The sequence below is a fragment of the Microcaecilia unicolor genome, chromosome 1 (genome assembly GCF_901765095.1).
Source record: "Microcaecilia unicolor chromosome 1, aMicUni1.1, whole genome shotgun sequence".
Taxonomy (NCBI): domain Eukaryota; kingdom Metazoa; phylum Chordata; class Amphibia; order Gymnophiona; family Siphonopidae; genus Microcaecilia; species Microcaecilia unicolor.
Window position 1 is genome coordinate 426,516,700 of NC_044031.1, and position 27,489 is coordinate 426,544,188.

Here is a 27,489-nt window from a genome sequence, read left to right on the forward strand (position 1 = left end):
CTGGATGGTATACATCCCAGAGTATTGATAGAATTTAAAAATGAACCTGCACAACTTTTGTTAGTAATATGTAATTTATCTTTAAAATCAAGCATGTTACCGGAAAATTGGAAGGTGGCCAATGTAACACCGATTTTTAACCAGGGTTCCAGTGGTGATTTGGGAAATTACAGATCGATGAGCCTGACGCCGGTGCCGGGCAAAATGGTAGAGACTATTATAAAGAACAAAATTACAGCGCATATTCAAAAGCATGGATTAATGAGACAAAGCCAGCATGGATTTAGTGAAGGAAAATCTTACCTCACCAATCTACTACATTTCTTTGAATGGGTGAACGAACATTAAATAAAGGTGAGCTGATCGATATTATATATCTGGATTTTCAAAAGGTGTTTGACAGTGTGTCTCATGAAAGACTCCAGAGGAAATTGGAAAGTCATGAGATAGGAGGTAGTGTTCTATTGTGGATTACAAACTGGTTAAAGGATAGAAAACAGAGAGTAGGGATACATGGTGAGTATTCTCAATGGAGAAAGGTACATAGTGGGGTTCCCCATGGGTCTGTGCTGGGACTGCTGTTTTTTAACATATTTATAAATGATCTAGATATGGGAATAACTAGTGAGGTAATTACATTTTGCGATGACACAAAGTTATTCAAAGTTGTTAAATCGCGAGAGGATTGTGAAAAATTGCAAGAGGATCTCATGAGACTGGACATCCAAATGGCAGATGATGTTTAATGTGAGCAAGTATAAAGTGATGCTTGTGGGAAAGAAGAACCTGAGCTATAGCGATGTGATACAAGGTTCCACATTAGGAGTCACCGACCAGGAAAAGGATCTAGGAATCATCATTTACAATACTTTGAAACCCTCTGCTCAGTGTGCTGTGGTGGCAAAGAAAGCAAATAGAATGTTAGGTATTAGGAAAAGAATGGAAAATAAAAACGAGTGGGCACACAATGAAGCTACAAAGTAGTAAATTTTAAAACAAATCGGAGCAAATATTTCTTCACTCAAAGTGTAATTAAACTCGGAATTCGTTACCAGAGAATGTGGTAGAAGCATTTAGCTTAGCGGGGTTTTAAAAAGTTTGGGTAGCTTCCTAAAGAAAAGTCCATAAGCCATTATTAAAATGGACTTGGGAAAATCCACTGCCTATTTTTAGGATAAGCAGCATAAAATGTATTGTACTCTTTTGGTATCTTGTCAGGTACATGTGACATGGATTGGCCACTTGGAAAGAGGATACTTGGCTTGATGGACCTTCAGTCTGTCCCAGTATGTCAACACTTATGTACTTATAATGCTAGATCAATGGTAAACGAAAGAGAAATAATAAAAGTCTGTGTACTGGATGAAGACCTCTGCCTGGTATTCCTTAAAGAAACATGGATCCATAACAAAGAAGACCCCGTTATCCTGGACCTGTGTCCCCCCCCCCCCTCCCAGTTGTAAAACACTGCATTGCACTAGAAATGGAAAGAATGGTGGTGGCATCACTCTCATCTACAGATCCTTTCTAACAGTGGAATCTATTGTGGAATCCATAACCACAACTAGAAATAGCGTTGTTGAGAATCGCCAACAATATACTACATGACCACCTGTGCTGTATATTATTGTACAGACCCCCCCCCCCCCCAACCAGGAAACTGGAAAGTGGCTCAAACTAACTTCATGGACTTCATCTCGCACACATGCATATCCAACTCCAATACGATGATTATAGGAGATACTGATCTATACTTAGAAGACCAAAGCACAAATAGCACCAAATATTGCTATGAATTCCTTCAACTATGGGACTTCCAAAGACCACCAGTAACAGCAACCCATATCAGAGGCCATGCACTAGACCGATTTATATAAAGATTCTCTCCAGATACGGATTTTAAAATACAGGACCCCAGATAGCTTGAAGCTCCCTGGGCTGACTACTTTAAACTAAACTTAATACTCTGCTGAAAAGAACATGAGACCCGGCCACCTCAGACAATAACACCAAACAAATTGCGAATTAAGGTTGATCCAACAAAATTTTGGACAGCTTTATATGAAAATCAATGGTCCCCAAGAACTGACTCAGAAGAATTCCTATCAGATTGGGACAGAAGAAGTACAATCATGCTAGATTAAAAAGCACCCATGAAAACAAAAACCGGACGAAATGACACATCTGCTGCATGGTACAATGTGGACCTGAAAACTTTAAAATCACATTGATGAAGACGAGAACGAACCTGGCTGAACAACAAGAACAAAACCAACAGAACCGAGTGGAAGGAACCACGAAACAGATGCGTATATATATATCTGGTAGGCATAGATTATAGAGACACGAAAAAATTATACAATCTGTTAAACTACCTATTAAATACCAAACCACCAACAAAAACTGTGAACCCCCATCAATAAACGAACTGGCCAGACACTTGGAGGAAAAATCCTCTATCTAAGAAAGAGCTTAACACAAGCTGACCCACTAACCTAGATATTTTTATTGTTGAAATGGATTACCCCCTTGAAGAAACCCCAGCAGAAGAACCTGGAAGACTTTCCACCTACTCACAAAAGAGATGATAGCACAAGCAGTAAAAAAATTCTCCACTGCCCATTGCGTGCTAGACACATGGCCTAATTACATTCTGAATGCACCCCCTTTACTAATTCATCAAACATTTTACCCCCAACCTCAACTTCATGTTCAGAGAAGGTCGATTCCCAATAAAAAAGGGCAACATACAGCTCACTCCTATTCCAAAGGACATCAAAGATACCTTATCTATAGGCTAGTAGCATCCATACCTTTATTGACCAAAAGTAATGGAAGGCATGACTGCCAACCAGCTAGTTGACTACATAGACAAATTCTCCATACTTCACGACCACCAGTCAGGCTTCAGGAGCCACTATAGCACAGAAACAGTGCTGATCACACTACTAGCGAAAAACATCCTCCTATTACAGTTTGACATGTCCAGCTCATTCGACATGGTTGGCCACCACATCCTACAAAGAATATGCAATAAAAACGGCATCGGAGGAAAGGTGCTCAAATGGTTCAGTGGATTTCTATCCATCAGGTCTTTCCAAGTAGAGACGAATTCCACAATCTCTTCCCCATGGAAAACTGACTTTGGGGTCCCCCAGGGCTCACCACTCTCTCCAATACTTTTCAATCTAATGATGGCACCTCTTGCTCGATCACTGTCCAGACAAGGTTACAATCCCTTCATATATAATTTATCGCTTTCAAGATTTGTACCTTTGTTCACAGAATAATACATGGTCTAGCTCCGAGCTATATGTCTGAACTAATCGACTTACCAATTAGAAACACAATTGAATCAGCCGGAACATGCTTAACTCTTCACTTCCCAAGTTGTAAAAGCCTGAAGTATAAATCAACATACGCATCAAGTTTCTCTTACATGTGCACACAGCTCTGGAATTCTCTACAAATAATCATCTAGAATTAAAAAAAAAAAAAAAACCTAAAAACTCACCTGTTCAAAAAGTCATACCCCACAGTATCTGACATAAACACCAAATAATGAAAAATGGCATTTTAATCAGGAAACGGACAGTTTTCAACCCTGACGCATGATCACGCCCTAACATTTTGTCTGAATCACCCCAAACTATTTACCTATACTTCTTTACTGTACTTGTCACTGAAATAGTACCCCTATACTGTATTTGTTCACACCGGAGTCTGTAACCACATCTCCGGAACTATGTAAGCCACTTTGAGCCTACTAATAAGTGGGAAAAGGTGGGATACAAATGTAACAAATAAGTATATGCCGATGATGTAACAATTTTCATCCCTTTTAAGAAGAGTCTGTCAGAAATTACCGCCAAGATCTCTCGGACAGTATAAACACCATGGAAACCTGGGTCTTAGCATTCGGACTAAAATTGAAAGGGAAAAAACACATTGCCTAATACTAGCATTACTACACAACACAGAACGCTTCACAAACAACACCATGAAAACACCCTTCCCAATAGCAGACAAAACTAAAAATTCTAAGACTTACCATTGACCGCAATCTGTCCTTCGATGACCAGGTTACAAACATCTGAAAGATAATCTCTTCAGGAAGTTCCTATCCAACAAAATCACATAGCTAAGGAGATCTCGGCCACCACACCACATCACATGATCACAGACATAACCGAACCAGGCTAGCGATGATCCTCACAACTTGATACTTGTCAACCCAAGTTACTTGTAAGCCATATTGAACTTACTACTAGGTTGGAAAATGAGTACAAATGCAGAAATAAATAAGTAAAACTTAACCGTCTGAGGTGTCTTGATGCTTACAAACATCTGTGTACTCTGGCATACGTTTCACTACAGTGGCAGAGCCTGCTTCTTCAGTCATCTACAAGGCCAAGTGCCTCTCAGATACCTACGATATGTGGAGAATCTTGTTCTGTCTGTGTGTAGTTGATTTCATGTGCATGTATTTGTTGAGCTGTTTATGATGTACCAGGTTCCTGCATTTCTCCACTCCTTTGTTGTTAGCCTTTATGAACCCCTGTGTTCTGCTCTGTGTCTTTTGCAGCTTTGTTGCTGCTTGCCTCTGGGCATGCTGGCAGTAGCAGAATTCTCCCTCCCTCTGATTACTCTCTTGAAGAAAATTGAGAGAAATGGTAGCTGTACCTAGGTCATAGATCCAGCTATTTAGAGGGCTTGAACTCAACACAAAGAATTGGATGAAGGACAAGCGCTATATGTAATCTTCTTGGATTTCAGCAAAACCTTTGATACGGTTCCCTACAGAAGACTCGTGAATACGCTGAATGGGCTGAACTTGGAACCAAAAGTGGTGAACTGGATAGGAAACTGATTGACCGACAGGTGGCAGAGGGTGGTTGTAAATGGAATCCGCTCGGAGGAAAGGAAGGTGAACAGTGGATTTCCTCAGGGGTCGGTGGTTGGGCCTATTTTTAATATATTTGTGAGAGATATTGCTGAAGGGTTGGAAGGAAAGGTTTGCCTTTTTGCAGATGACACGAAAATAGCCTATAGAGTGGGTACCCTGGAGGGAGTAGAAATGATGAAAAGGGATCTCCAAAAGTTAGTAGCATGGTTGAGGGTCTGGCAGTTAAAATTTAATTTCAAGAAGTGCAGAGTGATGCATTTGGGGTGCAGAAACCCAAAAGAGAGATGCTCGACTCAGACCTTGGGGTGTTGGTGTCCAAGGATCTGAAGGTGAAGAAACAATGTGACAAGGTGACTGCCATGGCCAGAAGGATGCTAGGCTGCATAGAGAGGGGTATAACCAGCAGAAGACAGGAGGTGTTGTCCCTCTACAAGTCGTTGGTGAGGCCTCACTTGGAGTATTGTGTTCAATTTTGGAGGCCGTATCTTGCTAAAGATTGTAAAAAGACTGGAAGCAGTTCAAAGAAAAGTTACAAAAATGATATGGGATTTGCATTACAAACTGTACAAGGAGAGAATTGCTGACCTGAACGTGTATCCCTTGGAGGAAAGGAGAAACAGGGGTGACATGATACAGGCGTTCAAATATTTGGAAGGGATTATTCCGCATGAATTGAGGTCGAAGGGGGGCACACTCGGGAGTAATGAAAGTATTTTTTCACGGAATGGGTGATAGATACGTGGAATGCCCTCCCTCGGGAGGTGGTGGAGATGAAAATGGTAATGGAATTCAAACGTGTGGGATAAACACAAAGGAATCCTTTTTTAGAAAGAATGGATCTACGGAATCTTAATGGAGATTGGTGGTGATGCCGGTAATTGGAGAGTAAAACCAATGCTGGGCGGACTGTGCCCTGATCATGGCTGAATAGATATGGATGGTCTGGAATTGCCAAGACCTGTCGTTTCTTTCTTTACAACATCCGTAAAATCCGCCCCTTTCTTTCCGAGCACTCTACCAAAACCCTCATCCACACCCTTGTCACCTCTCGTTTAGACTACTGCAATCTGCTTCTTGCTGGCCTCCCACTTAGTCACCTCTCCCCTCTCCAGTCGGTTCAAAACTCTGCTGCCCGTCTCATCTTCCGCCAGGGTCGCTTTACTCATACTACCCCTCTCCTCAAGACCCTTCACTGGCTCCCTATCCGTTTTCGCATCCTGTTCAAACTTCTTCTACTAACCTATAAATGTGCTCACTCTGCTGCTCCCCAGTATCTCTCCACACTCGTCCTTCCCTACACCCCTTCCCGTGCACTCTGCTCCATGGATAAATCCTTCTTATCTGTTCCCTTCTCCACTACTGCCAACTCCAGACTTCGCGCCTTCTGTCTCGCTGCACCCTACGCCTGGAATAAACTTCCTGAGCCCCTAAGTCTTGCCCCATCCTTGGCCACCTTTAAATCTAGACTGAAAGCCCACCTCTTTAACATTGCTTTTGACTCGTAACCACTTGTAACCACTCGCCTCCACCTACCCTCCTCTCTTCCTTCCCGTTCACATTAATTGATTTGATTTGCTTACTTTATTTATTTTTTGTCTATTAGATTGTAAGCTCTTTGAGCAGGGACTGCCTTTCTTCTATGTTTGTGCAGCGCTGCGTATGCCTTGTAGCGCTATAGAAATCCTAATAGTAGTAGTAGTAGTAGTAATGTAAATTTTAAGGGGCTTCGATGTTAGCTTCAGAGCTTTTAGTACAGGAACAGTGCTGGGCAGACTTTTACAGTCAGTACCCTGAGAAAGGCCAGGGACAAATCAAATTTGGGCATGCATATAAAGTATCACATACCATGTAAAATGAGTTTATCTTGTCGGGCAGACTGGATGGACCATTCAGGTCTTTATCTCCTGTCATTTAGTATGTTACTAGATGTTGTGGTGGGATCATACACAGAAATAGTTAGGGCAGTGCTTCTTAAACTTTTGTCCAGAACGATCTCCTTTTTCAACCCTTAAAATCATGTGACCCTATATAATTTTCTAAACAGAATAGCATCCCCCCACTCCTTTTCTCATCCACTTCCTCTTCGGGGCTGCCGAGAGGGGGAGGGGGCAAAATTTTCCGGGCCTGGACCTCCAAGGGGGGGCCCAGTGCAGGGGTCTCTCTCTCTCCTCCCTGCTCCTGATGGGACCCGGGTGATCGCGTCCTGACAGGAGCAGGAGAGAGAGAACTCCGGCACCGAGCCCCACCTTGGAGGTTGTATTTCGGGCCAGGACCTCTAGTTTGGCTGGCAGGGGTCCCCCCCCCCCCCCCCCCCCCCCATGCCTTGCTAGCAGTAGAAGTCTTCCTCCAGCGCTGCTCTTTTTCACTCTGCCGCCTTGCCTACCAAGTGGCAGCTTTTCCCCTCAGGCCGTGCATGCTCTGTTTTGAAACTGAGTATGCGCGACATGAGAGAAAAAGTAGCCACAGTGGCAGGCCATGCGGCAGAGTGAAGAAGAACAGCACTGGAGGAAGACTTCTTCTGCTGGCGGGGTCTTGAGATCTCCGCCAGCCAAGGTAGATGCAGACTGCAGTTATGGTGGACGGGAGTGCGGCAGCGGGTGGCAATCCTGGGGGGCGGTGGCCCCACCCTGCCCTGGTCCCAGCTCAGTCTCTCGGCACCCTGTTCTTCCTCTTTGCATTGATCCAAAGCAAGAAGACAGCAGCAAAAGTAGAGGTAGACCTGTGTGTTGGTTTACATTCAGACCCCAGTGCTGTGCATAGATTTCTGGTCTAACTGCAAAGCTATATAGGATGAGCATCAGGGTCCTTGAGGTCTACTGCTACTGGGCTAAGGTTACAGTGAAGAGCCAGAGGGAGAGAAAACAGTCCTTTGTGATTCCCTCCGCTGATGTGACAGTTGGTGTCCTGACCCAAAATTTGAGAACCACAGATTAGAGCTTCCAGTTTAGATATTAGAATATTTTATAAAACCAGTTTCTGTGCGAAAGAGTTTTATGTTGTCATTCTTTGTCGCTCAATAAATTTAAGCCCAGTTTTCTTTATAATTCCTCTACTATTGCCTAAAAGTTTTTGGATATATTAAACCCTCTCCCTTTATTTTTTACTTTTAGAAACCTCTTTCCATGTGGTGATTCCATGGTTTGCATAATTGATGACCGAGAAGATGTTTGGAAGTTTGCTCCCAATTTGATAACTGTGAAGAAATATGTGTACTTTCAGGGTACTGGTGATATTAATGCACCGCCTGGATCACGGGAAGCTCAGATTAAAAAGAAAGGTACTTGGGAGCTATTTAGAGATTAAAAAGTGTATCTGAATGACTTTGCTTTGCTTAGGATTCTTTCTGCTTATTTCCAGATCCCTTATAGATTTTCCAGCTGCTCAATTAGATGTATAGTGTAAATACAATGTAGGCATTTAGGAAAATAGATAAATTGAAAACATGTGCATAGGTTTCTGCTGTAACTGGATAAATTGAAAACATGGGACAGCATACTTCTGTCTTCTGGGATGATGTGCATTAACCATAGAAATGTTTATTTTTTTTTCCTTGGTTATACTGAGACTGGCATGTAGTTCAATTTAAATTAATAAATTATTTGGCAACTGGAATATGTAGTGTGAGTCGCAATAAATGATGATGACTTTTTCTCACTATTATATTAGCTCGTTGTGAAAGGATTAAAAGCTATATTTGTTGGAAAAGATCTAGTATTTATTGGAAAAAAGCTTTCTTTTGCAGTGATTTCAATGTATGCACAAGATGAAATGTATGAACCATAGCTGAGTAAAAGCAATTTATCAGTGCATTATCTGCAGTTAACTTCCTGTAACTAAACTGATCCACTTAGATTTAAGCTCTTTGGGGAAGGAATGTGTTATACTTGAAGTCTAATAATGCTGTAAGTCATGTTGTGCATCCCTTAGAAATGCTAGCTAAAAATAAAAGACTGAGATCTTGCATACTTTGGCAGTACAGGATTTCTTTGGTGTCAACCTTGAAATAGTAGGGATATTTAGTTGGATTTATGTTGCATCGTTTTCAATAGTAGCTCAAGGTGAGTTACATTCATGCACTCCAACCCCCCCCCCCCCCGCCCCCTTTTTTTTTTTTAATAAAGCCGCACAGTAATCCCAATTTAGCCCTATCAAAGTGAATGGACAGTGTTGGCATTACCGTGCAGCTTTGTAAAATGGTGGGGGGGGGGGGGGGGGGTAAATTTATACTTGAGGCTGTGGAAAATTTTGTGACCTGCCAAAGATCACAAGCATAGGAGCCAGCTCTGTGAGTACCAGTGGATGCTGAACACCTACAACATTGAGCAAGCTCCTTTATTCTGTTCAGGGGAAAAGTTATTTGTATAGTGTTTGATACCCCTAAATGTTGGTACCTATGATCACAGTTAACAGTAGCATAATTTGTACAAGGTTTCTTTGGTTGTCGGCGTAGTGCTCTAACCACTAGGCTCCACTCCGCTACACAGGGAAAACATTTTCAATTTGGGCCTTTTTTCCAGTTTTTAAACACTTTTTTTTTCCACATTTATGGTAGTCATTTTAAAAAATATTGAATGCATGTTAGAACTTTTTAAGATGTGCAAATTGACTTTGCAGTCATTAATTTGTAGGTTAACGTGCACTGTTAAACTGATCTTGTATGTACTGCATTTTTTTAAGAAAAATAAAATATCCCAAAAGAATATGAAAACAATATAAAGGATGCCACAATTAACACAAAATATATCATAAGATTGTGTGATGGAAATGATGACTCGGTTATCTAAGACGTCTAAAGCTTACTAAGGCAACAAGAACTCTTGAGCTGTCTATTTGTGGCTCTTACATTTGGTGCCCAGATACATCCTTGAGTCCACCATTAATGTGCGTGTGATGTAATTCAATATAAATAAAACATCCCATGTTCAAAAGAATTGTCCCCAAAAAGATGCAAAGACTCAAAAATACAAAAATCCAATAAAAAGTCAGTCACTCAAAAAATGACTTATCTGAAAATAAAATGATACTGTCCAGCCGATGCCTCTATAGAGTTCCGTTTTGTAATCTTCTTCAGGAACCCCGGTATCAGACAGAGTTGAGAAGAAACTGCAGCCAGAGTCAGATGACTTTCAAAATGGTGCTGGAGACAAGAGGGAATGCCAACTCGATTTCCTACAGAACCAAAATACCCAAAATGATGTCACACTTTAAATGAACTTTATAGACATAACAAAGAGTTCAAGCAATGCTGTTCCAATCTATATGAATTGATTTAAACCATAAGGTTGTATAGCTCGAAGTTCAAATATCCAGTATTCCCACAATAATAGATAATGCATTCTATCTCCTTGAAAACTCTCAGAAATCTGTTCAATAATGAGCCACTGAAGGTTAGAAAAATCATGTTGGTGAAGTGAACAGTGTGTTACCATGGGAGCAATTTGTATTAAGTCTGCTGCGATGTTCAATTAAACGAATACATATCTTACGAGTGGTGTGACCAACATATATCTTCTGACATGGACATATGATCACATAAACCACAAAGTTAGATTCACATGTAGTATTGGCCTTCAGTGTATATGATTTGCCAGTGCCCAGATCCATGCATTCAGAACAAGATACAGCATGGCCACACACTGAACAATGTTCACAACATGTATGGCTACCAGGAATGAACCCAAGAGTACTATCTTGGGATTCAAATCTAGTTTTAACAGTCCTATCCCGCAGATTCTTTGGTTGAGAGTATGCTATACAAGGTCCTTGTTTGGGGGTTTTGATTTTGGATTTATCATTCTACATTTTTTTAAGGCACACTAATGACTCAAATATGCATACACAAAAGGGCATGATCCCTATCTTAAGACCAGTGGTCAACAAGATGGTAGAAGAATGACGAGGTTGAGATACCAATATGGCACATAAAATTTTATTAAAACAATACAGACCATACATGGCCACTTTTTTGGCAGATGCCTGCATCATGGATATAGTTTCTAAAACAAATCAAAATAACTTACACTTATTATCCAAGTATAAATTGAGCAAATACTGCACCATACTGGTGAAAACAATGTAAAAAAATATTTAAAGAATGACAGTACTCGGGTGTAAAAGATTTGACATTAGCATGTGAATGGTGTAATAAAACTATCGAAAACTTATTTTCGAAAGAGGAGGACGTCCTTCTCACAGAAACGTCCAAATCGGTATAATCGAAAGCCGATTTTTGGACGTCCCCAACTGCACTCCGTCGCAAAGACGGCCAAAGTTCAAGGGGGTGTGTCAGGCGTAGCGAAAGCGGGACTTGGGTGTGCCTAACACTTGGACGTCCTTGACACATAATGGAAAAAAAAGAAGGACGTCCCCGATGAGCACTTGGATGTTTTCACCCGGACCTGTTTTTCTTTTGACTAAGGCACAAAAAGGTGCCTGAAATGACCACCGGAGAGAATCGGGGATGACCTCTCGTTACACCCCCCGTGGTCACTAGCCCCCTTCCACCCTCAAAAAAAAAATCTTTCAAAATATTTTGTGCCAGCCTCAGATGTCCTACTCAGGTCCATGACAGCAGTATGCAGGCCACTGGAGCAGTTTTAGTGGGTGCCGTGTACTTCAGACAGGCGGACCCAGCCCCTCCCACCCCACCTGTTATGTTTGTGCAGGAAACAGCGAGCCCTCCAAAACTCACTCTGCCCACATCTAGGTGCCCCCCTTCACCCCTTAGGGCTATGGTAGTGGTGTACAGTTGTGGTTAGTGGGTTTTGGGGGGCTCAGCAGACAAGGTAAGGAAACTATGTACCTGGGAGCAATTTATGAAGTCCACTGCAATGCCCCCTAGGGTGCCTAGTTGGTGTCCTGGCATGTCAGGAGGACCAGTGTACTACAAATGCTGGCTCCTCCCACGACCAAATGGCTTGCATTTGGTCGTTTCTGAGATGGACGTCCTTGGTTTCGATTATCGCTGAAAATCAGAAACGTCCTTGTCTAGGTATGACCAAATCTAGGGAGAACCAAATTTTAAGGATTTGGACGTCCCTGACGGTATTTTTGAAACGAAAGATGGATGTTCATCTTGTTTCGAAAATACAGGTTTCCCAGCCCCTGGATCAGTATGTTTTGCGAGGACATCCAAATCAAAACTTGGACGTCCCTTTTGAAAATGCCCCTCCACATGTCTCATTCAAAAGTATAGAAGAAATAAAATTTGTAATTTTCAGTTGATACCGCTAGATGTTTAAAAAAAAAACTGTTAAAGTCAATATTCAGAGAAAATGATGAGGCATGTCTTTATGCTGATCCTTAGTAATGTTAGTGTATTAAGAAAATGATGAGATGGTTTGGTGACGCTTCATCTCCATGGGTATCTTATCATGCGATACCTCATCACATTCATCCTAAATGTTTTCAAATTACCGGTATAAGTGCGAAAAAGTTGTGGCAAATTGGGAGAGTGTACCAGCACACATCTGCACCTTTCTTTTGTGCCTAAATATGAGTCTCACAAAAACTTCTTACTCATAACATTTTCACTAGGCTTATATTTAGGTGCAGAAGAACAGTGTTTTCATTATGGAGAAAAAGTTAAATTTACTCAAACTATACATGTGGAAAACTTGTGTGGAAAATTGAGCAAAGATATTTTTATTTAAAATAGCACGCATCACATAATGCACCATGAATGTGTGGAAGACTTGCGTACAAAGTTGAAGAAAAGTCAAAACTGTGACAGCTCGTCACTGGCAGGCAATTACATAGATGCAAAAGAAACAGGTACCAGTATGTGCTGGTATTTTCGGTATCCTTTCGACATGTGCGCAAAGATGCTGCAATTACCAGCATGCTTCCTCCCCATTTACCACCAGTTTTCCATATATATAATTTTAATGCATTTAGCTCGAATATGCAATGAAGTGGCTTGGGATTGAAGTATCCAAACAACGATAAGAGATCTCATTATGCTGATCCTTAGTAATGTAAAAATACTCAAATCTGACATACCAATTCATAAAGTTTGCCAGAGAGAGATAATAAAACAGTAGTTCTTAATCTAAAAGAGAAAAATGTGATAAAAAAAAACCTATGCGTATCACAAGCTCCTTGTGACTCTGGGCAAGTCACTTAACCCTCCATTGCCCCATGTAAGCCACATTGAGCCTGCCATGAGTGGGAAAGCGCGGAGTACAAATGTAAAAATAAATAAATAATAAATAAGCTACTCTATACAACTATTCTACTTGTTTTGTTGTATGAATTACCATATGTATTTGAACATAAACCTATTTGAGTATAAACCATAAGAAAAAAGAATAGCCATATTGGGTCAGATCAATGTTTCATCCAGCCTAGTGTCCTGCTTCCAACAGTAGCCAATCCAGGTCATAAATGCCTGGCAGAAACCTAAATAGCAACATTCCATGCTACCAATCCCAGGCAAGACATAACAGACTATATGGGCTTTTCCTCCAGGAACATGTCCAAACCTTTTTTTAAAAATCCAGATACGTTAACTGCTGTTATCCATATCTTCTGATGAGTTTCAGATCTTAACTATTTGTTGAGTGAAAAAATATTTCCCCCTGCTGTTTGTTTTAAAAGTGTTTCCATGTAACATCATTGAGTGTCCCCTAGTTTTTGTACTTCTTGAAAGAGTAAAAAATTGATTCGCTTTTACCCATTCTATACCACTCAGGATTTTGTAGACCTCAATCACACCTCCCCTCAGCCATCTCTTTTCCAAGTTGAAGAGGCCTTTCCTCATATGAGAGGAGTGCCAGCCCCTTTATCATTTTGGTTGCTTTTCTTTGAACCTTTTCTAATTTGCTCTATCTTTTTTGATATAAGGTGACCAGAATTGAACTCAAGGTGAAGTCACACCATGGGAGCAATAAAGAGGCATTATAGCATTCTTTGTCTTATTTACTACCCCTTTCCTAATAATTCCTAGCATTTCATTTGCTTTTTTTGGCCGCCGCCACGCACGCTGTGCCAAAGATTTCAGTGTATTCCCCCAATATTCAAAAAATCATTTAATCAGGCAGGAAAGTCACCTGGCCAGTTAAATGGTACTTAGCCGGCTATTCGATGATATTCAGCAGGAGATAGCCGGCTGTCTCCCACTGAGTATCGCTGGTTATCACCTAGCAGATAGCTGGTTATATTTTCCTCGCATTGCCGGCTAAGTTTGGCGGACAAATTTGGCCGCAACCATAGGCCTATCTTGGCTGGTTCCAACTTAACCAGCCAGTGCTGAATACTGGCTTGGACTGTTAAGTTGGAATCAGCCAAAAATAAACCGGATATTCAATTCCAGGCACCGGAAACAGTCCGGCATATCCAGGCTCAAGAGCGCTAAGCATGAGAGGCAGCTGGGTGGCCTCCTGCGGTCTGAATATTGGTCCCATTGTCTTCATATACTTAGATCTTTTTCTTGGGTGCTGACTCCCATGCTGGACTGTAGCATCAGGTAACTGTGATTCAGATTATTCTTTCCAATGTGCATCACTTATTTGTCCACATTAAATTTCATCTGCAATTTGGATGCCCAGTTTTTTTTCATTTTTTTCATTTTTTCATAGTCCACATGTGTTTTAACAACTTTAGTTTTGTGTCATCTGCAAACTTAATCACATCACTCATTCTGATTTCCAGATCATTTATAAATATATTAGATAGCATTAGTCCTAGTGCAGATCTCTGCGGTACTTCACTATTCACTGTCCTCCTTTGAGAAAAATGGTCATTTAACCCTTCCTTCTGTTTTCTGTCCAATAAACAATTTCTAATCCACAACTGAGTATTGCCTCCAATCCCATGACTGTAATTTTCTCAGGAGTCTCTCATGAGGAACTCTTGTCAAAAGCATTCTGAAAGTCTAGATGCACTACATCAGCTGCCTCATCTTTATCAACATGTTTAGTCACACCTTGAAGGAAATGAAGCAGTTTGGTGAGAAAATGTTTGTGTTCTATAATTTTATTTTTAATAATAGTTTCTACTGTTTTGCCCAGCACTGAAGTCAGGCTTACCGGTCTGTAATGTTCCAGATTACCCCCTGGATCCCTTTTTAATAGGTATTGCATTGGCCACCCTCCAATCTTCAGGTACTAAGAACAATTTTAATGACAGGTGAGCAATCACTAGCAGCAAGTCAGCAATTTCATGTTTGAGTTTGGGTCCAGGCAGTTTATTATTCTTTAATTTGTCGATTTGACTTGGTATATCTAACAGGCTCACAGAGATTTTTCAGTTCCTCCACATTGTCTCCCTTGAAAACCATTTGTGGTGTAGTTGATCTTTCATATCTTCTTCTGTAAAGACCAAACCAAAGAGTTCATTCAGTCTCTCTGCTATGGCCTTGTCCCTTTTGCTCCTTCATGAGCTAGCTGTCCCACAGGTTCCCTCGCAGGCTTTCTACTACTGATGTACCTGAAAAAGGTATTACTGTAATTTTTTGCCTCTGCGGCAAGTTTCCCTTCATATTCTTCTAGCCTTCTTTATCAATACTATGTATTTATTTTGCCAGCACATTCTTTCACTTCACCTTTTAACCATGCCGACTGCTGTTTGCTCTTCTTTCCACCTTTGTAAATACATGAAATGCATTTGGTCTGGGCTTCCAAGATGGTATTTTTAAACAATGTCCAGTACTAACCTTTGTAGCTGATCGAATTCTTTTTAACCACTTTCCTTATTTTATCATAGTTGCCTTTAGGAAAATTAAATACTTCTACAGTAGGTTTCCTTTGTGACTTCACTCTAGATATTACCTCAAATTTGATCATGTTATGATCACTTTTTCCCAACTAACCCAACACTGTGACCTCTCATACTATACCCTGTATTCCACTATGAATGATACCTAAAATAGCCCCTCTTATTGTCAGTTCCTGGACCAGTTGCTCCAAGAAGCAGTCATTTATTACGTCTAGGAATTTTCTCTCTCTACTACTTCCTGGTGTAATATTTACCCAGTGAATATTGAGGTAATTGAAATCACCCATTTGTATACTGTTGCCCATGCCATGCACTGCAGACGATATAACTGTCAGCAGCAGGAGATTGGATCAGTGATTAAAGTCGAGGGGGGGGGGGGGGTGGCCCAGGAAGAAATGCTAGTAACTGGAGGGGGGAATAAGAATATTATTATTATTAACATTTGTATAGCGCTGCCAGACATAAACTGAAACCCCCATTTTGGTGCCTCCTTTTGGCCCAGAGAGCTCAGTTTATATATGGTATATATATGGTATGTGTGAACTAACATTTTTAAGTTTTTGAGTGGGCTGCATCAAAGAACCTGTTTTTTCTTAATAAAGTAAAATCACCAAATGTTCAGAAGATTTAAGAAAAGAGCTTCATCTATATTGAGAAAAATGGCAGGAATGTCTATTGAATTGTGATATATAGTGCAGACATTTAGATATTTTACTGCCTTGAAACACTCAAGTTCAGTAGGTATTCAAAAATCCATACAAATAATGAAAGTGTTTGAAAGGTCAGTCCCTTTTGTGGCACACTAATATGTGATGTGTGGCTAAAATAAAATTAAGAAACAGCTTTTGTTTCTTACCTTCTACGTGTGTTCTATTGCCATACACACCAACTGCTGGCATCCAAGAGAACTTTTAAGAGTCTGCCAACAGAAAAAGGTATTAGTTGCACTTAAAAATGGTAGACAAATGACAGCAAAAAAACAGCAGCAAAGTTGTCTACAGCATCTGTTTTATCATTTGTCTGTGGTCAATAATTTTGATTTTTAGTATAGCTTTCCATTTGTGCAACACTGGCATTAGGCTCACCGGTCTATATCCTGGATCACTCCAGGAGCCCTTTTTAAATATTGTCTTTACGTTAGGTGTTCTCCGGTCCTCAGGGGTTCATGGCTATTTTTGAATATTACATTAAAATACGTTCCACAAATAGTTACAATCTGCAATTATCTACACGGCTCATAGTTGATCACATTCTATACAAAGGCCACCCCTAGAAAGTCACAATAATATGTTGGTTAAAAGTTATCTAATACAAATTTCTTAAATAAGTACGTCTTCAGTGCTTTCCTAAACATCATATAGTCATCACTCCATCCTAATGTCAGAGGGCAAAGCATTCCATATCAGTGAAGTTTGCTAATGTAAGGAAGAGGTTAATTGTGTAAAAGGTATCACATTACTAACTCTCAGAAACTGAAGGAAAAACAGATTCCAGAGGACGTAGACCGTCATACCATGTGATAACTGTATATTTGACAACGTGTAAAATGGAACTTGGCCGCATATAATCTTAGTTTAAATTGAATTGGGGCCATAACTGGGCAACCAATGAAGTTTACAATAAAACGGAGTTACACTATCAAATTTTGAAACTGCATAATTCAACCGAACAGCAGTGTTCTGCATAGTTTGCATTTTTCTCATAAGAAATGCAGAGCAGCTTAAATATGCTATGTTACAATAATCCACCCTTGGTAGAATATGGACTTGGACTAAGAGATGAAGGAGTCAAAAATTTCCTGTTATTTCTTAATTTCTTCAGTACTAAGAAGTTTTGATTAATAGATTAACCTGTTTTTCTGTCACAAATATGCTGTCTACTTGAAGTCAAGCTGAAGTCTCAAATTGTAGTTGAGACCATAAAAAGACAAATTTAATACTTTTGCTGGTGGACCTACCCAAAGAAATTTAGTTTCATCTTTAATTTTAATCTATAAGTTGATTTCCATTTCTCGACTATAGACAAGCATAGTTTGATACCTGACAAATCTTTAAGATTATCGTGTGATAGAAGAAGAATAACTGTGATATTGTCGGCAGAGATATATAGCAAGAAACGTTGATCCTGTTAAATTCAGCACCCAAGGACTGCATCGTAAGATTAAATAAAATTGGGGAGAGTGGTGAACTTTGTGGGACACCACAGTCTGCTCTCCATGGGTCAGACAATGAACCTCAAACGTTTACCCTATATGTTTTTTCTGAGTTTAAAAAGCAAAACAAACAAAAAGAAACACAACTTACCTCCCCCACAAAACAATGAAACCCAGGCCTGTAATTGCAATATCATTTAAAGTCTGAAGCAATATCCCATGCTCTAGACAGATCAAATTTAACCAAAATGGCTTGACATCCCAGGCTTAATAATGACTTGGACAGATATCAAAGGGTCAACTACTGTCTCTGTGCTTAACTCCTTCCTAAATCCAGATTGAGCGGGATGCAAGATGTCAAAGTTTTCCAGGTAGTTAGCCAAATGGATTGTAACGTACCCTTCCATAATCTTAATCAGTAAAGGGATAGATGCCACTGGTCTATATTTCATTACATCAAACGGACTAAGCGGGTTGTTTACTAAAGCTTAGTTCAAATTCTCTGCAGCAGGGCCCATAGGAATAAAATGGGCCCTGCTGCATATAACTGGAGCTAAGCTTTAGTAAATGGGGAGGTAAGTTTCTTGTTTTTCACAATTGGAGTCCATACTATATTGCCTTTAAAAAGATGGGAAATTACCAGATTAAAGCTCAGAGTTTAGCCTTTCCGTGCCTTTTTCGCTGTTTTTCAGCATTTTCACCCTTTTTTCTTCTTTCAGTTTGTTTAAAAAAAGAATTTCCTTTATTTCCTATTTGTTAGACCCGCATTTGTTTCCTTTCTTTTTACTCGCGGCCGTCCTTAGGCCTGCTCGGCTGGGTCGTCTCTTTTTTTTTTTTCGTGCTCTTTTCTTCTAGCACAATCGCGTTTTTTCTTTTAGCCATAGCGGTCTTCCCTTCCATGTCATCGAAGACTCCCAGTGGCTTCAAACGCTGTAGTCTGTGCAACCGGACCATCTGGGGCACAGATACCCATTCTTGGTGTATCCAGTGCCTTGGGCCTGACCATAGCACGGCGAGTTGTGCCCTCTGCTTTCGTATGACGAAAAGGACACAAATTGCCCAAGGGGTTAAGTGAGAAAAACATTTTGGAGCCTGGTCCATTCCTTCGAAGTCCGCATCGAGGGAGGCATCGACAGGAGTGGAGGTAGGGATGGCTGCTCAGAAACCCCAACACACTGGGAGCAGTGAGGCATCGAGTGGGTCTCCACCTGTCTTGAGGCCTCCTGCTGAGGATTCCACGTCATCTTTGTCTGCACCAAGGAGTCTGGGTGAGGTGTATCGAGCAAAGGCCAATAAGAACCGACACTGATGTCCTTCGATGCACAGTGCCAGGAGCTTCAGGACGTCGAGGGATTCGGCTTCTGAGAAGTGTCTGTGCCAGGAGGAGCACTCCTCCTCCATTCAAGATGTGCCAGCATGCACGTCTCCCATCAACTGAGATCCTGCTCCCACACCCCAGGTGGTTAGGCAACCTGAGCCCACACTGACCCCACAACCTTTACCGATGACGGCTCACGACGAGCGACTCCAGGCCTTGCTCCCAGATCTTTTGGAGGCCTTTATGCAACGATGTGCATCAGGGGTGTCTGAGCCTACCATGCCTTCCGCTGTGTCCCTGCCTGGCCCCCAGCCCGCAGTGTGGCCCCTGACACCGGTGCCGCTTGCGGTTCTGGTGTCGACTACCTCCCAAGTTGGTTCTCCTTCGACGTTGGTGGAGGAAGCTTCGCTGGAGTCGAGGCAAGAGCCGACTCCTCAACATCGTTCTCGGGGCCATGGGTCCTCGAAGTTGAGGTGGGCACGGTCTCGGACATCCCTGAGGGAAGAGCTGTCTGACATCAAGGAGGAGTGCTCGTGGGAGTCTGAAGAAGATCCCAGGTACTTTTCCTCCGATGAGTCCTTGGATCCCTTCAAAACCTTCCCTTCCACCTAAGAGATGGTTATCCCACCTGAGAGCCTCTCTTTTACATCGTTTGTGCGGGAAATGGCTGAGGCCACACCCTTCCCCATAGAAGTGAAGAATGAGCCCAGGGCTAAAATGCTCGAGTTTCTGGACTGCACCTCTCCACCTAAGGAGGCAGTGATGTCTCCTCTGCACGAGGTACTCAAGGCATTCCTCTTGCGGAACTGGGCGTCCCCTCTGTCCCAGTGGTCCCCCCAAAATTGACACCCAGTATCAGATCCTCGGGGAACCTGGGTTGGCGAGGACTCAGTTACCCCACAACTCCATGGTGGTGGATGCCGCTCTCAAGAGAGCCAAGAGTACTAGGGACTATGCTTTGGCTTTCCCACGCAGAGAAGCTAGGACCTTGGATTCTTTTGGGAGGAAAATGTGTCAGGCTGCAATTTTCATCGCCTGTATTCAGTCATACCAGCTCTTCACGAGTGTCTACTTTTGGAACTTGGTGAGGCAGCTGTCTAACTTGTTCGATGCGCTCCCTCCGGAGCAGGCCAAGCCTTTCTCCAGCTGATGAAGCAACAGAAGGCGTGTCGCAAGTTCTTGGCCAGGGGCACTTACGACACTTTTGACATGGCAGCCAGAATCTCTGGCCAAGGTATATGAATGCACAGACTCATGGCTACGTGTCTCTGACCTGGACCATTCAGTCCAGCAGAGAATGGCAGATGCCTCATGCTAGGGGGGATAACCTTTTTGGAGAGAAGGTTGAGAAACTGGTTCACCAGATCAAGAAGAATACCGATGCTATGTGTTCTCTTTCCTGCCAGGCGTCTTCTCGACCACCTCCTCATCTAGGAGGTATTTTGGTGGGTCCCGGAGTACTTCTTACACCTTTTCTAGGCGTAGGTATGCTCTGGCGGCTCACCAGCCTGCCCAGGCTACACCCCAGTTTGCTCATTCTCATCAACAGCGTGTGCCTAAGGTCCCTGCTGCTCCCCAGCAAAAGCAAGGGACGGGCTTTTGACTGACTCCAGCAGAGCATAGCCACCATAAAAGTGTCTTGCCGGATGACTTGCCGGTTGGGAGGAGTTTAAAATATTTTCACCAAAGGTGGCCTCTCATAACCTCTGACCCGTGTGTTCTTCAAATAGTCTGATTAGGATACACCCTCAATTTGGTATCCAAACTTCCAAATTGTCCACCTAGAGCTCATTTGTTCAGCTCAGCACAATCAGGTACTTACAGAGGAACTCTCCGCCCTTCTAAAGGCCCATGCGGTCAAACCCATTCCACCAGTGGAAGAAGGGCAAGGATTTTATTCCAGGTACTTGTGCAGAAAAAGATGGGGGACGTGTCCCATCCTCGACCTAAGGGCCCTGAACAAATTCCTAGTCCGAGAAAAGTTCAGGATAATTTCCCTGGGCACCCTTCTTTCAGAAAAACAATTGGCTATGCTCTCTGGACTTAAAGGATGCATATGCATGCATCACGATACTTCCAGGTCACAGGAAATATCTTCTATTTCGACTGGGAACACATCATTTTCAGTACCGCGTGTTGCCCTTTGGCCTCGCATCAGCTCCCAGGGTGTTTACCAAATGTCTAGCAGTAGTTGCAGCATCACTACACAGACTGGGAGTACATGTGTTTCCTTATCTCAACGATTGGTTGTAAAGAGCACCTTGGAGGATGGTGCTCAGGAGTCCTTGCAGAAGACTATTCAGGTGCTCGAGCTGCTAGGGTTCGTAATAAACTACCCCAAATCCCATCTCCTTCCTGCCCAGCAATTGGAATTCATAGGAGCCCTGCTCGACACGCGAACTGTTCAAGCCTATCTTCCGGAGACGCGTGCTGAGAACCTTCTGTCCATTGCGTCCAAGGTTTGGATATCACAGCAGGTCACAGCTCGGTAGATGTTGAGATTGTTGGGCCACATGGCTTCCACTGTGTATGTTACTCCCATGGCATGTCTTCACATGAGATCTGCTTATTAGACCCTGGCTTCTCTGTGGTATCAAGCCTCAGGGAGTCTAGAAGATGTCATCCAAGTTTACCCCGAGGCGGTAGACTCTCTTTTCATTGGTGGTCAATTCAGTCCAGTCTGACCTTGGGACTTCCATTTCAAATTTCTCAGCCACAAAAAGTGCTGACGACGGATGCATCACTCTGGGTGGGGGGCTCATGTAGATGGGCTCCACACTCAAGGAGCTTGGTCTCTGCAGGAAACAGGTCTTCAGATCAACCTTCTGGAGCTCCGAGCGATCTGGAACGCTCTAAAGGCTTTCAGAGATCAGCTGTCCAACCAAATTATTTTAGTTTAAACAGACAATCAGGTTGCGATGCACTACACCAACATGCCAGGGTGGCACTGGATCTCGCCCTCTGTGTCAGTAAGCTGTCCAGATGTGGCTCTGGGCATGCCGTTACGTCATGTTTCTCCAAGCCATGTATCTGGCAGGCGTAAACAACAACCTGGCCGACAGGCTTAGCAGGGTAATTCAACCTCAAGAGTGGTCTCTAAACATAGGCATAGCCCACAAGATCTTCCGAGCATGGGGCACCCCTCGGTGGATCTTTTTGCCACTCAACTCAATCACAAGGTCCCTCAGTTCTGTTCCAGGGTTCAGGCCCATGACAGACTCAGGCCCATGACAGCGTCAGATTCCTTCCTTCTTCATTGGGGGGCAGGCTTTCTGTATGCTTATCCTCCAATACATCTAGTGGGAAAAACTTTGTTGAAACTCAGGCAAGACCGCGGAACCATGATTTTGATCGCAACTTACTGGCCTCTTCCAATTTGGTTCCCCCTCTTCTGGAATTGTCCTCCGAAGAGCGGTGGAGATTGGACTGTTTTCCGACCCTCATCACGCAGAACGAGGGGTCGCTTCTACATCCCAACCTCCAGTCTCACGGCTTGGATGTTGAGACCCTAGAATTTGCTTCTTTGGGTCTTTTGGAGGGTGTCTCCCGAGTCTTGCTAGCTTCCAGGAAAGATTCCACTAAGAGGTGCTACTCTTTTAAATGGAGGAGGTTTGCTGTCTGGTGTGACAGCAAGACCATAGATCCCTTTTCTTGTCCTACACAGACCCTGCATGTTTGAAACCAAGTCCTGTCTGCTGGTACAGCTTTTTTTGAATTTGTGAATGTGTCAGTAGGAAGTACATTAAGATTAGCATACTTCTTTAGGTAGTGTTTCCCAAGTTCAGTCCTAGAGTACCCCTTACCAGTCAGGTTTTCAGGATATCCGCAATGAATATGCATGACGGAGATTTGCATATAATGGAGGCAGTGAATGCAAATCAAGTTAATGAATAATCATTGTGGATATCCTGAAAACCTGACTGGCAAGGGGTACTCCAGGACTGTACTTGGGAAACACTACTTTAGGTTATCACTTGACTTTAAAATAACAAATTAATTCTTCAGATCTCAGAGACATTTCCTTATCTGAGACTGTCTTTGACCTTAGTTAATTGATGTACAATATTTTTTTCCTATCTAATGAATTTTTATTAATCAAAGCAGAATAATAGTTCTTGCTCTAGATTGTCATAAATTTTATGTTTATTAATTGCTGTCTTCCAGTCCTGTCTGTGGTGGTCTAATTAGTTTTTTCTCCATTGTCTCTCTAGTTTTCTGCAATCTCACTTAAGTTCAAGAAGATCCTCGGTGTACCTTTTAAAGAATCTTTTCTTGCTTCCCCTTTCACAGATTCAGCAATAGTATTCCAGTCCTGAATTAAATGTTTTGTAGATGAATACTTATCTGACCATATTCTTCCAACTTTATTCCGAAATACTCCATGGTCTATAGTTCCTCCAGAATAGAACGTATGGTTATGACTTTCTTTCTTGGTGTTGTTAGTAACAGGCTAGCAATTTCATTTTTGAACCCTTTCAGAATTTGGGTGAATGCCGTCTGGCCTTGGTAATTTCTTCGTCTAGAGCTGGTCTAGATCAGTTTAATCTATTATATCTCTTGGATTTACAGTGATGTGCTTCAGTATGAATAATTACCGCCTGTGAAGATTTCCTGTGTAGGTATGACTCCCAACGTTCTCAGTAAAGAGTGAAGTAAAGAAAATGTTTAGGTTTTCTATTACCTTCTCTTCCCGAGTACTCCTTTTACCCTTTGGTTGTTTAGCATTCCAACAGTCACCCTTCTGTGCTTTTTGCTTCGGATATACTTTAAAAAGATTAGTATTAGTTCTTTCTTCTACAGCAAACTTCTCTTGGCCTGCCTTACTATGTTTTTACATCTGACTTGTTTGTCCTTGTTCTCATCCCTGTTGTTTTTCTTTAGGGCTTGCTTTTCATTTAGTAATGGTCAGTGTATGCTAATATTTATTAAAATGTGTTATCTGCCGCGGGGTCCATAAGAATAAATGCAGGATAATGACAGAGTGTGTTGACTACTAGTAAATATCCCCTTTTTTGGTCTAATTTATATATAGTTGTGTTCATGGGGGTAATTTTATTAAGTCTTTTTCATGCTTATATGGCCATATATGTATATAAAAATCTTTTATAAAATACTGGCTGGCTTTAAACGTATGCAAGGTCTGTGCTGTGCCAGTATGCATACCAAGGGCATAGTCCAGGCGGAATTTGCAAGTGTGTGTTGATTGTGAAACAATAAGGAAGAAAAAAGTGAGTCAACAAAGCACAAGCCCAACCAGTATAACATAAAGATTTTTAAAATGTAATTAATCTCAAATCCACCACGTTGAGGTGACTCGACATGACCGTGTTTCAGCAACTGTGCCTGCATCAGGAATCTTTCAACTTTTAAGATGAAACAGGGTTGTGAACAGTTCTGGCGTGAAATGAAGTTAAGATCAAGTTGTATAAATCAGGAATTTAGGCATCTCTCTCCGACAGCCTTCACATCTTCCTTTCCAGGGTCTGCTAAACTGGTGGAAAGACAAAACGACTTCTGCTCTATCCCTGTAATTATAAAATACTTTTCTTCAAGGGTAATCAGGATGCAGACATTATTACTGGTGGGTGATGTCATCCGATGGAGCCCATTGCGATAAGTGTTCCCCAGCATTTCTTCTTGAAGCTGTAGGAAGCAGCTCACTGCACATACACACATCCTTCTACCTGTTGTCATTGTGTTGGACCAGTTCAGTCCTGATTTTTTTTTTTTTTTTTGCAGAGCAGTGGATGCATGCGTTTCTCCTCTGTCCCTACAACTCCTGTTTTAAAGACTTTTTTTCACTGTGATTTGAAGTTTAACTTGGCTTGCTGGTTCTGTGTAAGTGTCTCGCATGGAGCCAGTACAGCTCTGCACCTTTTTATTTCTTTTAGTTAGGTTTTTCTGCACTTTAAAGTTTTATTTATTTTTCCATGGCTCCCTAAGTGCCCTTAGTTCTTGAGCACCCAATTAGGGAATTTTTTTCATCAAGCCAGGTGATTTTTTCCTCAGCTATTTTTCCTGTCATGTCCCAGAAACCTCCTAGTGGTTTTTTGAAGTGCACCTGGTGCAGCAGGACCATGTCCCCCATGGACATCCATAATTGATACCAGTTGTGCCCGGGGCCTGATCATAAACCCTCTTCTGGTAAACTCTCCAGGTGAGGTTGAGTCAGTGGCAATCAGCATTTTTTTTTTTAAACACAGACCGTCACCAGCTAATTTAGCTCCTGATGTTGAGTGCCGGGCCATGTCTAAGCACCAGCACTGAATATCCAGTTCTAATTGCATTTGTGCTGGCCGCTGGATATTCAGCCAGGACCCACATAAGACACTTATGCCTCTGCTCCCTGATCCCCCTCCCCTATTAGCACACATCCCTTCTGATCCTCCTCTTCCCTTCGTTTGCCCCCCCCCCTACTTAGGGTAGGCACCCCCCCAACCTACCTGAAGTCCCTGTTGATCCAGTGGGGGTGATAGAGGCAGGAGCGAACTCCACTTGCTCCTGTCCCAGTGGTTATGGTGATCATGAAAGCAACTGCTGTACCTGTCCAAGGAAGTTCGGCCCTTAGGGAAACTCCATGAAAACAATTTGGAGCAACCAATTCACCTGACATTTTCAGTGGGGCCCCCAGCATTCCGACTGCTATTTGTGGTGATTTTGTAGCTCCATGCTACATTGGTTCCACCAGTTGCTGGGGTTTCCGGAGCTGGGGTAGCCTTTTTGGGCAAATGGCCTCTACGATCTGGGCCATATGGCTTTCCACTCAGTTGTGGCGTTGGGGGTTGCTGTTGGTTGTGATTTTGCCACTGGATGTTAATGTGACTTCCAAGAAACTTTTGAGTCAGCTGCCCTTTAGGGTGCGCTTGCTCTTTGGATGGAATTCTTTGCTTGGTTATCGTCTTGGTGAAGCTGGGGGAGTTCTTGACTTCCCTGGATCTCATGGAGGCCTAGGTCCACTTTCACAAGAAATACCACTTTTGTGTGTCGGGGCAGCACTTTTAGTTTTGGACTTTGCCCTTTTGCCTGGCTACGGCGACCCACATGCTTTCCAAGATAATGGGGGTGGTGACTGTGCACCTCCAGTATCAGGATATTTGAGTTTATCCCCACCTGGATGACTGGCTAATTTGTTCCTACTTGGCTTCGGAGGCCAGTTTGGTTACCTTGCAGGTCATTTCCCATCTGGATTCCTTGGTCTTGGTAGTGGGATTATTTGCAGCTTTTCGGCTGCATGGCCACGATGCTAGAGATGGTGCCATGGGCGAGGGCTCATATGAACTCTCTGTCTTGTGGATATCGACCTTGCCGGACTTTTATTATCCTCTGCTTCTGTCGTTCAAGGTGAGGCTCAGTCTAGCCTTGTGGGACAGTCTAGTTCATCGGCTCAGTGCGTTTTGGTCACCACAGATGCAGGTTTCCTCGGTTGTGGAGCTCACTGTCTGGGCTGGGGGGCTCAGGGCACCTGATTGAGCCAGAAGCCATCCTGGTCCATAAATTGTCTGGGTCATGGGCTGTCCACCTAGCTCTGCAAGAGTTTCGGCCACTCCTCAAGGGAAAAGAGGTCAGAGTGATGCCAGACATTGCCATGGTGGTGGTTTTCATAAACAAGCAGGGCAGCACCAGGAAGTCAGATAGTGGCCCTGGAGGCAGTGTTTCTGTTGGGTGGAAACCCATCTGCAGTCCTTTTCAGCAGTCCACATTGCAGTCAAGGACAAAATGCAGACGGAAGTTCTCAGTCACTCCCTCCTGAATTTGGGAGGGTAGGAGCTGGGGCAACAGGCCTTTTAGCTCATTCTGGATCACTTTGACTCTCCACAGTTTGACTTGATGGCTTCCAAGTTCATCTCTTTAGGTTAGTGGAGGGAGCTAGCCTTCCAGGGGATAGACAGCCTGTTTCAGCCATGGTTTTGGGAAGAGCCCCTCTATATCTTATCTCTGTGGCCTCTGGTAGGCCATCTCCTGTGAAGTATTGTGCGTCATCCTTGTCTGCTGCTGGCCCCAGACTGACATCACAGGCTGTGGTATGTGGTCCTTTGGTGCCTCCTGATGGCGGATCCTCTTCCACTGCCGAGGGGCCAGGGTTTACTCCGACAAAGGCTAGTAGACATGAAAGATCTGGATTCCTTCTGACTTACAGTTTGGACATTGGGAGGAGATATTTGTAGATTGTGGGTTCTTCCCCACAGTATCTCTACTCTGCTCCATTCCAGGAAGGCCTCTAGGTCCTTGCCTTGTTGGGGTCTGGTGAGTTATTGAATCCTGGTGCAGAGAATGGGCTGACTTTGAGCTTGCTGAGGGTCCAGGTAGTAGCTGTAGCCAGTTTTCATGGGAAGGTGAAGGGTATCTCTCTGGCTTTACATAGAGAGGTGGCTCTGTCCCTGAAGAGGGTGGTGAGAC

The 27,489-nt window shown here is 42.7% G+C and overlaps 1 protein-coding gene across 3 annotated transcripts in view; it reads left to right on the plus strand.

Annotated features, from left to right (window-relative positions):
* CTDP1 (CTD phosphatase subunit 1) overlaps positions 1–27,489 on the plus strand; it is a 360,755-nt gene that overhangs the window by 136,634 nt on the left and 196,632 nt on the right. For all 3 annotated transcript variants that reach the window (XM_030211931.1, XM_030211947.1, XM_030211939.1), the window contains exon 7: positions 8,017–8,183. In XM_030211931.1, coding sequence (XP_030067791.1) covers positions 8,017–8,183 — 167 coding nt within the window. The remainder of the gene's footprint in view (positions 1–8,016; positions 8,184–27,489) is intronic.